The 14,703-nt window shown below is 37.9% G+C and overlaps 1 protein-coding gene and 2 non-coding genes across 3 annotated transcripts in view; 2 read left to right on the top strand and 1 right to left on the bottom strand.

Annotated features, from left to right (window-relative positions):
• The window catches only part of SNX6 (sorting nexin 6), a 49,275-nt gene that overhangs the window by 18,470 nt on the left and 16,102 nt on the right, over positions 1-14,703 (top strand). Inside the window, exons 7-10 of the mRNA XM_061394143.1 lie at positions 5,973-6,068; positions 8,337-8,442; positions 12,019-12,094; positions 13,963-14,002. Coding sequence (XP_061250127.1) covers positions 5,973-6,068; positions 8,337-8,442; positions 12,019-12,094; positions 13,963-14,002 — 318 coding nt within the window. The remainder of the gene's footprint in view (positions 1-5,972; positions 6,069-8,336; positions 8,443-12,018; positions 12,095-13,962; positions 14,003-14,703) is intronic.
• Positions 11,338-11,560, top strand: LOC133234840 (small nucleolar RNA U3). The gene has a single exon (XR_009732335.1). It is a non-coding gene; the product is annotated as a small nucleolar RNA U3 (small nucleolar RNA).
• On the bottom strand, positions 13,616-13,687 carry TRNAW-CCA (transfer RNA tryptophan (anticodon CCA)). The gene has a single exon. It is a non-coding gene; the product is annotated as a tRNA-Trp (tRNA).

Raw genomic sequence — 14,703 nt, 5'->3', positions numbered from 1 at the left:
CTGTTTTCTGTCCCTGATCTTAGGGGAAAAGCACGCACTCCTTCACTATCAAGTGTGATGTTAAATGTGGCTTTTTACATAGATACCTTTTGCCAGCTTAGAGAAGTTCTATTCCTAGTTTGTTGAGTGTTTTTATCATGAAAAAGTACATCTGTTGAGATGATTCATGTTTTTTATTCTGTTAATGTGGTAAAATGCATCATGCTTTTCCATTTTGACTGAGATACCTTTCTAGCTATGCTGACTCCCATGTTCTTGTGGATCTATGGGAATCCATCTTGATGTGTTCACCTCTTAACTCTATGGCTGCTTCCCAGTCTGCTTCATGGGCTTTTCCCGCCATATATCCGTTCATTTAAATCTGATTCTTCCAAGGTTCTTCATTGAGTTCTCTACAAATCTATAAGATTTCTAATTCTGTAAATTCTCTCTAATACCTGCTTCTGTGGCTCCAGCGATTCTAATATGCTATTAACTTAGAAATCTATGGGAATTCCTTGGCGGTCCAGTGGTTAGGACTCTGTGCTTCCACTGCTGGGAGCATGGGTTTGATCCCTGGTCACGGAACTAAGATCCCACAAGCCAAATGGGACAGCCCCGCCTGGCGGCTCCCTCCGCCCCAACTGTATCACTCCTGAGGCCCAGCACTATTCATTAAATAGCCTCCTGAAAAACCTCCATTTAGATGTCCCCTTGGCCTTTTACCCTCAGCTGAACCCTTCTTTTAAATCCATGCCTCCTTTTGTACTCTTTGTCTTATCTCAAAGAAGGCATCACTAACTCCCGTTCCCTTCCACCGTGAAAATTACTGAGGACTCCTACTGTCTGTTCCTGTCAGGAGTCACCAGATTCTCTCTGTCTTTTTACTGTGGATACTTGGTTCCATCACTAGACCTGAAGACTAGTCCAGACTTTGCCTGGGTTATTGAAGCAGACCCTGACTGGTCCGTCAACCTCCAGTCTTACCTTTCTCAACCCCTCAGTTGTATTGAGTTCTTTGGGTGCTTTGCTGATGCCCCATGAATAGCTTTAACACTATACTTCCCCTACTGTGTGTAATTATGTTTGCTTCTCTCTGTCTTCCTTAGTTACTTTAGGAGTAGGAGCCACCTCTTAATCATCTTAATATTTGTAACACCCAGCACAGTGTGTGGTTATAATATACATTCATTATGGTTTGTTAAATGAGTGAATTAGAGAAAGAAATGGCAACCCACTCCAGCGTTCTTGCCTGGAGAATCCCAGGGACGGGGAAGCCTGGTGGGCTGCCGTCTGTGGGGTCGCACAAAGTCGGACACGACTGAAGCAACTTAGCAGCAGCAGCAGTGAAATAATTAATATAAAAAATAAGGTTAAAAAAAAGCTGGAGTACTTTGAGGGGCCTAAGAGCAGTGAATTCTAACTGGGAATTTGAAAGGGTTTCATGAAGAGATGCCTTTTATTTTGAATATTAAAGTCCGACAGAGTTTTTGGTGGAAGAGGAGATACCATTTCAGATACAGAGGAACCTAAGAGTTCAGAGCCTCTTTCGAGAACAGTGTGGAGCATAAGGCTCTTTAGGGGTAGGGGTGGAGTTGGGAAGGTAACCTGAACCAGATTTTTTCAAAGTGTTGAGTATCTTGCTAAGGGGATTGGCGTTCAGTCTCTGAACATTATGAAACTCTATGAACTTATTTAAGTATGGAAGAGATGCTCAAAGTGTGATTTTGGAAGGAAAAAGAAAGAAGCTGTAGATTGTGTCAAGATTTTTATTGAAAGGTATGGAGTTTTCATAGTTGCATACCTTTACAGTCAGTTTCTCCCATCGGGAAGCTTCCGTAAGTCTCTTATCTTTATCCATCAGAGGGAAGACAGAATGAAAACCATAAACAAACTAATCAAACTGATCACATGGACCACAGCCTTGTCTAACTCAATGAAACTATGAGGCATGCTATGTAGGGCCACGCAAGATGGACAGGTCATAGTGGAGAGTTCTGACAAAATGTGGTCCACTGGAGAAGGGAATGGCAAACAACTTCAGTATTCTTGCCTTGAGAATGCGATGAACAGTATGATAAGGCAAAAAGATTTGACACTGAAAGATGAACTCCCCAGGTCGGTACATGCCCAATATGCTACTGGAGAAGAGTGGAGAAATAACCAGAAAGAATGAAGAGAGAGAGCCAAAGTGAAAACAATGCCCATTTGTGGATGTGACTGGTGGTGGAACTAAAGTCCAATGCTGTAAAGAACAATAAAAGAACGATACGGCATAGGAACCCGGAATGTTAGATCCATGAATCAATTGGAAGTGGTGAAACGAGATGGCAAGAGTGAACATTGACATTTTAGGAATCAGAGAACTAAAATGGACTGGAATGGGCGAATTTAATTCAGATGACTGTTACATCTACTACTGTGGGCAAGAATCCTTTGGAAGAACTGAAGTAGCCCTCATAGTCAACAAAAGAGTCTGAAATGCAGTACTTGGATGCAATCTCAAAAACGACAGAATGATCTCTGTTCATTTCCAAGGCAAACCATTGAACATCACAGTAATCCCAAGTCTATGCCCCAATCACTAATGCCGAAAAAGCTGAAGTTAAAACAGTTCTATGAAGACCTACAAGATCTTCTAGAACTAACACCCAAGATGTCCTTTTCATCATAGGGGACTGGAATGCAAAAGTAGAAAGTCAAGAGATACCTGGAGTAAGAGGCAAGTTTGGCTTTGGGGTACAAAATGAAGTAAGGCAAAGGCTAACAGAATTTTGCCAAGAGAACACACTGGTCATAGCAAACACCCTCTTCCAAACAACACTAGAGATAACTCTACACATGGACATCACCAGATGGTCAATACTGAAATCAGATTGATAATATTCTTTGCAGCTGAAGATGGAGAAGCCCTATACAGTCTGCAAAAACGAGATCAGGAGCTGACTGTGGCTCAGATCATGATCTTTATTGCCAAATTCAGACTTAAACTGAAGAAAGTAGGGAAAACCACTAGACCATTCAGGTATGACCTAAATCAAATCCCTTAATTATACAGTGGAATGTTGCACAGGAGGCAATGATCAAGACCATCCCCAAGAAAAAGAAATGCAAAAAGGCAAAATGGTTGTCTGAGGAGGCCTTACAAATAGCTGAGAAAAGAAGAGATGCTAAAGGCAAAGGAGAAAAGGAAAGATGTACCTATTTGAATGCAGAGTTCCAAAGAATAGCAAGGAGAGATGAGAAAGCCTTCCTCAGTGATCAGTGCAAGGAAATAGAGGAAAACAATAGAATGGGACAGACTAGATATCTCTTCAAGAAAATTAGAGATACCAAGGGAACATTTCATGCAAGGATGGGTACAATAAAGGATAGAAATGCTGTGGACCGAATAAAAGCAGAAGATATTAAGAAGAGGTGGCAAGAATAAACAGAAGAACTGTACAAAAAAGATGTTCATGACCCAGATAACCACAATGGTATGATCACTCACCTAGAGCCAGATATCCTGGAGTCCAAAGTCAAGTGGGCCTTAAGAAGCATCACTATGAACAAAGCTAGTGGAGGTGATGGAAATCTAGTTAAGCTGTTTCAGATCCTAAAAGATGATACTGTGAAAGTGCTGTACTCAATATGCCAGCAAATTTGGAAAACTCAGCAGTGGCCACAGGACTAGAAAAGGTCAGTTCTCAGTCCAATCCCAAAGAAAGGCAATGCCAGAGAATGTTCAGACTACCGCACAACCGCACTCATCTCACACACTAGCAAAGTAATGCTCAAAATCCTCCAAGCCAGGCTTCAACAGTACATGAGCCGTGAACTTCCAGATGTTCAAGCTGGATTTAGAAAAGGCAGAGGAACCAGAGATCAAATTGCCAACATCCGTTGGATTATCAAAAAGCAAGAGAGTTCCAGAAAAGTATCTGCTTCTGCTTTATTGACTATGCCAAAGCCTTTGACTGTATGGATCACAACAAACTGGAAAATTCTGAAAGAGATGGGAATATCAGACCACCTGACCTGCCTCCTGAGAAATCTGTATGTAGGTCAAGAAGTAACAGTTAAAATCGAACATGGAACAATGTACTCGTTTCAACATGGGAAAGGAGTACGTCAAGGCTGTATATTGTCACCCTGTTTATTTAACTAATAATGCAGAAAGCAAAGAACTAACGAGCCTTGTGATGAAACTGAAAGAGGAAAATGAAAAAACTGGCTTAAAACTCAACATTCAGAAAACGAAGATCATGGCATCTGGTCCCATCACTTCATGGCATATAGATGGGGAAACAATGGAAACAGTGAGAGACTATTTTCTTGGGCTCCAAAATCACTGCAGTTGATGACTGCAGCCATGAAATTAAAAGACACTTACTCCTTGGAAGAAAAGCTATGATAAACCTAGATAGCACATTAAAAAGCAGAGACATTACTTTGCCAACAAAGGTCTGTCTAGTCAAAGCTATCTTTTTTCCAGTAGTCATGTATGGATATGAGAGTTGGACTATAAAGAAAGCTAAGCACTAAAGAATTGATGCTTTTGAACTGTGGTGTTGGAGAAGACTCTTGAGAGTCCCTTGGACTGCAGGGAGATCCAACCAGTCCATCCTGAAGGAAATCAGTGCTGAATATTCATTGGAATGACTGATGCTGAAGCTAAAACTCCAGTGCTTTGGCCACCTGATGCGAAGAACTGACTCATTTGAAAAGACCCTGATGCTGGGAAAGATTGAAGGCAGGAGGAGAAAGGAACGACAGAGGATGAGATGGTTGGATGGCATCACTGACTCGTTGGATGGGAATTTGAACAAGCTCTGGGAGTTGGTGAGGGACAGGGAAGCTTAGCATGCTGCAGTCCATGGAGTCGAAAAGATTTGGACATGACTGAGCTACTGAACTGATGGGGTTTTAGGGACCAGATGAGAAGCTAAGAGACTGTATAGATGGGAAAACCATGAATAGGGAACCAAGAAGAGGGAAAACTTGGAGATCAGATTATAATAAATATTTTAAAAAATATTCAATGTGCGGTTAGCAGAATATATATGTAAAGAATACAATGTAGGCAATTTGAAATAGAATCTAAGATTCAGGAAAGAGCCTCTGCGTAGTGATTGAAATGTGCTAGTCACTTGCTTAATGGTGAGTATTGAAGCCATGGCAGCAGATAAGGAAGTTAGATGAGATGTTCCTTCATGGGGCACTGATGCAATAAGTGGTAAAGTCAGAGTTGACTGCTTCTCAGTTTTGCCTTTAGATATATACTATTCATGCCATTCAGAGTCATCGTTTGTGTCCTTTGTCTCATGAGTTTGCTGACCCCAAAATAGGTCGGGAGATGAGATTTGGAGTTCAGAGTGAAAAATCTGCAAAATATATTTTCAGAGTTTCTATAGAATCATATGATGGTATATTGTACTCCAGTAAATTTTACATGTTCAGAGAAGCTCCTGAGTGAATTTTTAGTTGACTTCATATGATGTAGTAGTGTTTGACAAAGTATGATGAAAGGGCTCCTTAGAGCAGAATTACCAACTACATTTACACAATTTGGAGGGGCTTCCCTGGTGGCTCAGCAGTAAAGACTGCCTGCAATGTGGGAGACTCGGGTTTGATCCCTGGATTGGGAAGATCCCCTGGAGAAGGGAACGGCAATCCAGTCCAGTATCCTTGCCTGGAAAATTCCATGGACAGAGGATTCTGGCAGGCTACAGTCCATGAGGTCATAAAGTGTCAGACACGACTGAGCGGCTAACACTTTCACTTTTGAGCCATACTGTAGATCAGCTGAACCTGAATCTTTGGGGCTGAGGCCAGACTCCTTTAAGTTCCCAGAATTTGAAAATCACTGATCATACATAATGAAATTGCCAAAAGTTTAAAAACTGGAGTCCTTTTGAGATTGCTGTTTTGATGACAGAGAATAAAGGAGGTATTAACTTCTCATTTGTAATCTTAAAAGAAATACTAACTTAAATTTACCTTTCTTTCAGTTGAGTGTGCGAGGAAAAAATAAAAAAGAGAAACTGGAAGATTTCTTTAAAAACATGGTTAAATCAGCAGATGGAGTAATTGTTTCTGGAGTAAAGGTAAGACACTATTTGGTTAACAGAGGTACTGCTTTGAGAATTTACTTCTTTTATGAGGGAGATACTTTGAGATTTTCCGATGTGTAGGCCATTATATTGGAATGGAAGAGAAGTTTGGATAGTAGACTTCTTAGGGCTGGGAAACTGGGCCCCTTGCCCTGAGTTCCCCTCTTCAGAGAGCTCCTTTCTCTAAGGGGTGATAGGTCTGCAGCTCCAAGGGAATTTGCCAACCCAGAGCCCACACCCCTGTCCTCCAAACCAGACCATTCTCCTTATCTAGAACCCCACATTTTCTTGCCCAAATTCCAAGCCTGCCTTCCAGTCCTGCTTGGACTTCCTCCTTGAATTCATCTGCTGGTGAGTAGACCGTGCCTCTGGTGGTCTGTCCTCCACGGGTAGTCATGGAGTAGACGGCCAGCACAGGGAAGAAAGAAGAGCAGTGTGCGGGATGGAATGACTGTCTGGCCTTACCCTGTGACTCTGCCTTACAGAGTCACAGGGTGGGCACCGAGGGGCTGCCTCGGTTTGTACACGTAGCCTTGGCTTTACAAATGTTCGGGGCCGACTTGGGTTTAGATTTGAAGTTAGAAGAGCTCAGTTGAAGTTTTGGTTTTGTCTCATAGTAGCCACGTGACCTTGAGAAAAGTCACTTTTCTTTCTCTAAATCTCAGGTTTCCCATTTTGAAAACGTGGTTAGTAATGCTACCTAGCTATAGGATTGTTAGAAACACTGAGTTAGATTTAGAAAGAATGAGATGCTAGTATGCATATACTTATAATTACCTAGATAACACCTGGATTTTTCTTAATGATGGTCTGAAAATGGTACAAGAATTGATTTTTTTGAAAACTCTTACCATCAATATTGAGAAAAATGTTTATTGCAGAATGTATTTTCAAAGTTTATATAGAATCATATTATGGTATATTGTACTCCAATAATAATATTATTAAGCAAATAATAAAGCAATAAATAATGCCTTATCATCATTGCCTGTTTTTATGAATATATCTACACTAAAACTTTGGTGTAAAGTACTATTTGGTTTATACTTTGATTTTGTAGAGACAGGTCAGTTGATATGTTGACAGTGCATCTCCTTTGGCTACTTTTAATAAAGGGTTGACATGGGAATTCCCTGGCAGTCTAGTGGTTAGGACTCAGCGCTTTCACTGCCGAGGGCCTGTGTTCAATCCCTGGTCAAGAAACTAAGATCCCACAAACCATGCAGTGAGACCAAAAAAAGATTCAGGCTGGTTTTTTTGTTTTTTTTTCTTCTTCTTCAGATTATTTCCATTTTGATGCTACTTATGTTGAACTTTTTGATTAACATTAAGTATAAACCACTATACTGATTAGTAGTTTGATAATTTTATTAAAGTAATAGCTAACATTTTTTTGAACATTTGCAATGTGGTGTTTGGTAGCGCACATTTCATTAATCTTCACTACAACTCTGCAAGTTAGTTTTATCTCTGTTTTTCCAATAGACCTCACTATACTAGTTAAGAAAACTAGTACACATGCATTAACAGATTTTAAGTCACATTTTGTCACACTAACTTTTGCTACTATGTTCTGTTAATACGGGTCTCAAGTTACATCATTTCAGCTGGTGCTTTTTCAGTAAACAGTTGCTATTTTAGAAGGGAGTTCATTGTTTTTAGTTTTAATGGATTTCTAGCTTTGTTCCAAAAAAGATTGAAAACAGTGTTTAATACAAAAATTGCTCCCAGATAGCTAATTTGGCCAGGTTCCCCAAAGCAGTCAGAGAGGGCCAATGACTAAGGCTTGGCAGCATTCAGGAATGGTTCATGAAATGCATAACAGACCAAGAGAAGCAGATGTCTACTTGTCTGCTGGGCTTTTTCCCCTTTTTTTTCCTCAAAAGCAATTGATTGCTCCCACTGGAGGAAATAAATGTGTTGGAGAAGCAGGACTGTGGTGGAAGAGTACAGGCTGGAATAGGTTCAGGTACAGCATGGAAGCTTGGACCATGTGGGACCGTAAGCCTTCTGCTGTAGCACTGTGGAAGACCTCTTACTTGATAGAGAGATGGTTTTGAGGTTTGAACTTGTTTTTGAAGTTTGAACTTAACATGTTTTTGAAGTTTGAACTTGCTGGTGAAATCAATATAATGTCTGATTATTAGAGGATAGCTATGCTGTTTAATGATGATCTTTTATGATTATAAGGGAAGCAAAGTGTTATATGTTAGATTAAAGCAAATAAGTGAAAAAAGCTCATATTTTCTTTTGATCCCATAGGATGTAGATGATTTCTTTGAGCATGAACGAACATTCCTTTTAGAATATCATAACCGAGTTAAGGATGCATCTGCTAAATCTGATAGGATGACAAGATCCCACAAAAGTAAGGTTTTTCTCTGTGGCTCAAGTTTACATTGTTTAATGGAATAATTATCAAGTTATTATGTTATTTACAGTTTGTAAAAGTCTTGATATAGGGCAGTGATTTTCAAACTGTGGTCTATGAAGCTTTGATCTCAAGGCCCTTTTAAGCAAGTCTGTGAGAACAAAACTAATTTCATAATAATAACTAGGATGATTTTTTTGTCCTTTTCACCATGTTGACATTTACACCAATGATGCAAAAGTTGTGATGGATAAATTGCTGGTGTATTAGGACAAATCAAAGCAGTGGCACCAAACTGTACTAATAATCTTTGTATTCTTTCCCACAGTGCATTCAGAATTTTAAAAATTCAATTAAGAATGTCCTTGATGAAGCAGTGAAACTTATTACTTATTGAAAGTCTCCTCCCTTGAGTATACTTTTTTAATATGCTGAATGATGGATCGGGAGGTATGCATAAGGCACTTTGCATATGGATGTATGATGGTTCTTTCTAGAAAAGCAACTTGAGTTGCAGCTGAACTGGCTGCTTTTTTTCAGTACCATTTTTACTTGAAAGAACAACTGACAGACAAGCTGCTATTATGCAAACTTGTGTCTTGGTAGACATTTTATCAAAAATTAATTAAATGAGCCTCACACTTCATGGAAAACTACTGGCAGCGTTTGTTGACAAGGATGAAAATCAAGGTTTCCAGCAATTATTAGAATCTTGGAAAACTTGTGTCAGTCACCATGAGTTTGCTTTTCAGTAATTAAAGACTTGTCTGAGGAGATTGATGGTGATATTACTGAGTGTGATACTTTTTATATACTGAAGTGCATCTGCATTTGGAAGATGTGTGTGATTCATTGAACCAGTATTTTCTAAATAATCAAAATCATGTTAAGTACACGTTAGATTAATGGGTTTTTTTAACAGCTGTATTGAAGTGTAATTGATATCAATAAGCTGCAATGTTCAAAGTTTACAATTGGATAAGTTTTGACACATGTATGACATCATTACTAGAGACAGTATAATGAACATGTCCATCACCACACACAGTCCTCTTGTGGCCCTTCATAATCCCTCCATCCTGTCCCTGTCCCCAGGCCACTGCTGATAATGCTTTCTGTCTCTGTAGATTAATTTGCATTTTCTAGAGTTGCCAATAAAATGGAATCATACAGTATGTACTTTCTATGGTCTGGCTTTGAAATTCAACAAAATTATTTTGAGTTTCATCCATGTTGTTGTATGCTTCAGTAGTTCATTCTGTTTTGTTGTTGAGTGGTATTCCATTGTATAGATATACCACAGTTATCTATTCAGCTGTTGCTGGACAATTGGATTGTTGGCTAGCTTTCACCCATTCAAAATAAAGCTGACATATGTAAGTCTTTGTATGAACATAGGCTTTCATTTCTCTTGGGTAGTACCTAGAAGTAGAATGACTGGGTCAAATGTAAGTGTATAATTAACTTTTTTTAAAAAATTGCCAAACATTTTTCCAAAATGATTGTATCATTCTGCATTCATACCAGCTGTGCACGAGGATTCCAGCTGCTTCATATCCTTACCAACAAAGTCAGTCTTAAATTTTATCCATTCTGCTAGGCCAATATGGTTTTAATTTCAGTGATTGATGATATTGAACTTCTTTTCTTGTATAAGTCTTTCAACTTTATTCTTCTTTATCAAAGTTGTTTTGGGCCCTCTAGGTTCTTTATTTTTTTGGATGGATTTTAAAATCAGCTCGTCACTTTCTACAAAAATGCCTGCTGGGATTTTTTGATTGGAATTGTGTAGAATATAGATCAGTTTGGGGAGGATTAAGATCTCAAAAGTGTTGGTTCTTCTAATACATGAACAGGGTATATGCCTATTTACTTTGGTCTTCTCTCAGCAATTTTTTGTTGGTTCCTTTGTAAAGCTCTTATACATCTTTAGTTAGATCTCTGTTTTTTGATGCGATTCTAAATGATGTGTTTTCTACATTTGAGTTTCTAGTTTTTTTGCCAATATATAGAAATACATTGTATTTTCAGCATTGAGCTTATATCTTGCAGCCTTTCTAAATCAACTCACTTATTAGTTTATTAACTATTTTGTAGATTCCTTAGCATTTTCTACATAAAGGGTCATCTTTGAATAAAAACAGTTACCACTTCTTCCGTTCCAGTTGGAATGATGTTTATTTCTTTTCCTTGCCCATTATACTATAGCTGTACCCTTTAGTACCATTTTGGTAAAAGTGGTGAGGGCAAGCGGTTTGACCTTGTTCCTTATCTTGTGGGAAAGCATCCATTTTAATTGTGATGTTAGGTATAGGTTTTTCCTAGATGCCTTTTAGCAGGTTTCAGTTAGGAATGAATGTTGGATTTTGTCAGATGCTCTTTTTGCAACAATTAAGATAACCATACGGTTTTTATTTTTTTAGTCTGCTAATATGGTTAATCATATTGATTGATTTTCAGATACTAAACCAATCTTATATTCTTGGGATAAATATTACATATCATTGGAGTTTAATGTGATAGAGTACACAGACTTCACTGATAGGACTTTAGGTTCCCCAGTGTGACTAACCCTTAAAGAAACGACTGCTTGTTGAGTAGAGTATCCAGTTATCTGAAAATATTAGTAAAATACCTCCTGCTTTTCCAACAACATACCTGTTTGAAGCTAGATTTTTTTTCCCCCACATACTTGAGCAAAAATATTGTGTCACAGTACAGTGAGTGCAGAAGCAGATAAGAGAATGGAGCTATTGACTGTTAATCCAGACACAAAAAGGAGATTTGCAAAATCTAAGTGTCACCATGGTCACTGATTTTAAATATTTTTCGTTTAAATATTATGTTAACATATAATGGTTTGAATACTGTTATTTTAAAATAGTAAATATTAAGACTGTACTTTTGAGGATCGTTTCTGTTGTTTGTTACTCTAGAAGTTTCTCTGAACATGTAGAGCACCTGAAAGCATGAGGAGGAGACATACTTCACACAGCAGTCTCTCCTCAGCGTGAAGCTGGCTCGTGGTGTTGCTTCTGCAGTTGCTGTTTGCTGTTGATGATTGTTCTCTTCCTCCTTTGGGAGAGTAAGAGGGAGAGAATGCTGTCTGGGTGGTTTCCTTAAGAAAAAAAAAAGTAAATACTTAAAAATTTTTTTGTTTTACTTTAAAAAAAAAATAACACTCTCTACAGTGCTACAGACCCAGAAGTCTCTCTGAATATTCTTTGCTCTTGTATGTCTCCCTGGTTCTTTTCCATGCCCTTCTCTTTATCTAGAATTCTTTCCTCCACTTTGCCTAGTAAAGATTTCCTCACCCTGCAAGCTCCAACACCTGCTGTAGTGTCTGTAAACCCTTCCCTGACATCCTCAGGTGGAATATCTGTTTCCCCTGCTCCTTAAGTAGTTTATAGCTACTTCCAGTTCCATATTCATCATAATGTATTATAGTTTGTGTGGTTTCTTTCTCTAGACTTCGGTATCTCATATTACATACACATTTTTTGGCAGGTACGTATTCAGTAACTTTTTTAATCCATGAATAAATATATTAAATCCTTAAAACTTTTTCCATAGGTGCTGCAGATGATTACAATAGAATTGGTTCTTCATTATATGCTTTAGGAACTCAGGATTCTACAGATATATGCAAGTAAGGATTCTGATTTAAAACATTAAATAAAACAAAATTTTTGTTGCCAGCTCGGGCACACACACTACTGCTGACCCAGCAGGCATTTTGGAATATTTTTGTCAAAACACATTGACAGTATAGAGCTTCTTTATAAAGTTAGGTTGGTGTTATTTTTCTCTTCCTTTTCTCTCTTACTTTTTTAATTCCGAGAAATAAAAGTCAACCTTAGTATATATAATTTTTAACATTTACAGTGTTTTAGTTGATGAAAATTTGCCAATTTATGTGTGTGAAAGAGAATTTATATTAAAATGTTCTTAGATTTTAATAAAGTTTCTTTTAAATAAGAAATGCTAAAAAAAAAAAAAAGAAATTCTGTTTTAGAATTAGAGTATATATATATTAATATATATTTTGTTGGAGGCCAAGTTTTACTCTTTGGCCACCTGATGCAAAGAACTGACTCACTGGAAAAGACCCTGATGCTGGGAAAGATTGAAGGCAGGAAGAGGAGATGACAGAGGATGAGATGGTTGGATGGCATCATCGACTCAATGGACATGAGTTTGAGCAAGCTCCAGGAGTTGGTTGTGGACAGGGAATCCTGGTGTGCTGTAGTCCATGAGGTCACAAAGAGTCAGACACGACTAAGCAACTGAACTAAACTGAAGTTTTAATCTAGCCATAAATCTTAGTTGCTCGTGTAATGTTGTTTAAACTTAACTCTCCTTTGAAAATAGCTCAAACATACTTTTAATATTTTAAGAAGAAAAACTGTTTCCATAGTCCATGCCTTTCTCTAAACCACATCCTTGAACTTTTCTCTAGTATATCCTGTCTCAGTAGACATGTCAGATCAAATTTTTCAGCAAAACAGGATACCATAGCCTACTAATTAACATGCTACCTTCCCAAAGAGTTAGTTCTTAAGTCTTTGATAAGGAAAAAAAGGCAACCTTGCCATGTGTTACCTTACATAAACTTGTCAAAGAGTGAAATGAAGTTCATAAAATTCAGCTTTCAATAGTATATACCCTAATCCAAATATAATGTTGTCTGTCATATTTTACAGAATACCCTTCAGTAGTTTGGCATTGGGATATTTTTTAGTTGGCATCAGCATTTGAAAGATGGACTTTCTAGTTAAAAGCGACAGTGGGGACTTGGTGGCCTGGCAGTTAGGGTCCGGGCTTTCACTGAGTTGGCCCCGGTTCAGTCCCTGGTCAGGAACATCCTGCAAGCTGCAAGTGCAGCTCCCCTACCCACCCCCAGAAAGTGAAAGTGAATCCTGAAATAGAAATTGGCTATTTGTTTCTATTGTTTTCCAAAACAAAACAGCTCCATTTGAAAATATTTAAAATGTAGTTCTTTGGATGTGATTGTTCTGTACTTCTATAGTATTTAAAGGTATAGACTTTATTTAATATTATGCAGCGTATTACTAAAGGATATCAAGACAAAGATGGTTGTTTTAAAAAATATTTATTTAATGTATTTATTTGGCCGCACTGGGTCTTAGTTATGCTGTGTGGGATCTAGTTCCCTGACCAGGGATTGAACCTAGGCCCTTGCATTGGAAGCATGAAGTCTTAACCACTGGACTACCAGGGAATTCCCAAGACAAAGTTTTTAATGTATGGCTTAGACTGTTACCTTGAAATGGGAGGATTTTCTATAACAGTACATCACGGGGAATCTGTTATATGGGTGCTTATACAAAGAAAGATTTTTGTCGAACTAGATGAAATCTGCAGTGAAAAAAATCATTATTATTATAATGAGATAAGAATGTTTATTATTAATATGGTTTGCGGTGTGTTCTCTGAACATTTGCAATAGAAAATTATTTCAAAGATAGCTTATGATGAAATATTTTTCCCTTCCAGGTTTTTTCTTAAAGTTTCAGAACTGTTCGATAAGACGAGAGTAAGTACTAATAATTAACCTTTGGGAGTATAAGTCTCTGCAAACAATGTTTAACTTGTTGGGCTGTGTTTAACTTTATGAAAAAGATGAGTTATACTTTAGAATCATGAAGAGGCAGATTTAGATTTGAAAATAATGAGTTTTTCAGGAAATTCACTTTTTGTTACGGTATAAAAGTTCAAATTCTTTCTTTTATAAATTTATTTATTTTAATTGGAGGCTAATTACTTTACAATATTGTATTGGTTTTGCCATACATCAACATGAATCCGCCACGGCTGTACATGTGTTCCCCATCTGGAACCCCCCTCCCACCTCCCTCCCTGTACCATCCCTCTGGGTCATCCCACTGCACCAGCCCCAAGCATCCTGTATCATGCATCGAACCTGGACAGGCGATCCGTTTCATATATGATATTATACATGTTTCAGTGCCATTCTCCCAAATCATCCCACCCTAAGTTCAAATTCTTGATCAGAAAATGTGTTCAGTAGGAAACTGTTTATTTTTATGAAAAAAAATCATTTTTTCTTGGGGATTTTGTAAGCTAGAAGAAAATCTTGGATTCACTATAACTTTACCAAGATTATTGTTTTTGATCCCCCATGAAATACTGAGTTAAAAGTGAGTTGTATCAATGTAAAGCAAATATATAACTGCATGAAATTTTCATTCATTTTAGTAATTTAATACTGATACA

Source organism: Bos javanicus, chromosome 21 (genome assembly GCF_032452875.1).
Source record: "Bos javanicus breed banteng chromosome 21, ARS-OSU_banteng_1.0, whole genome shotgun sequence".
In the NCBI taxonomy this organism is placed as follows: domain Eukaryota; kingdom Metazoa; phylum Chordata; class Mammalia; order Artiodactyla; family Bovidae; genus Bos; species Bos javanicus.
This window is presented reverse-complemented; position numbering and strand designations above follow the sequence as displayed.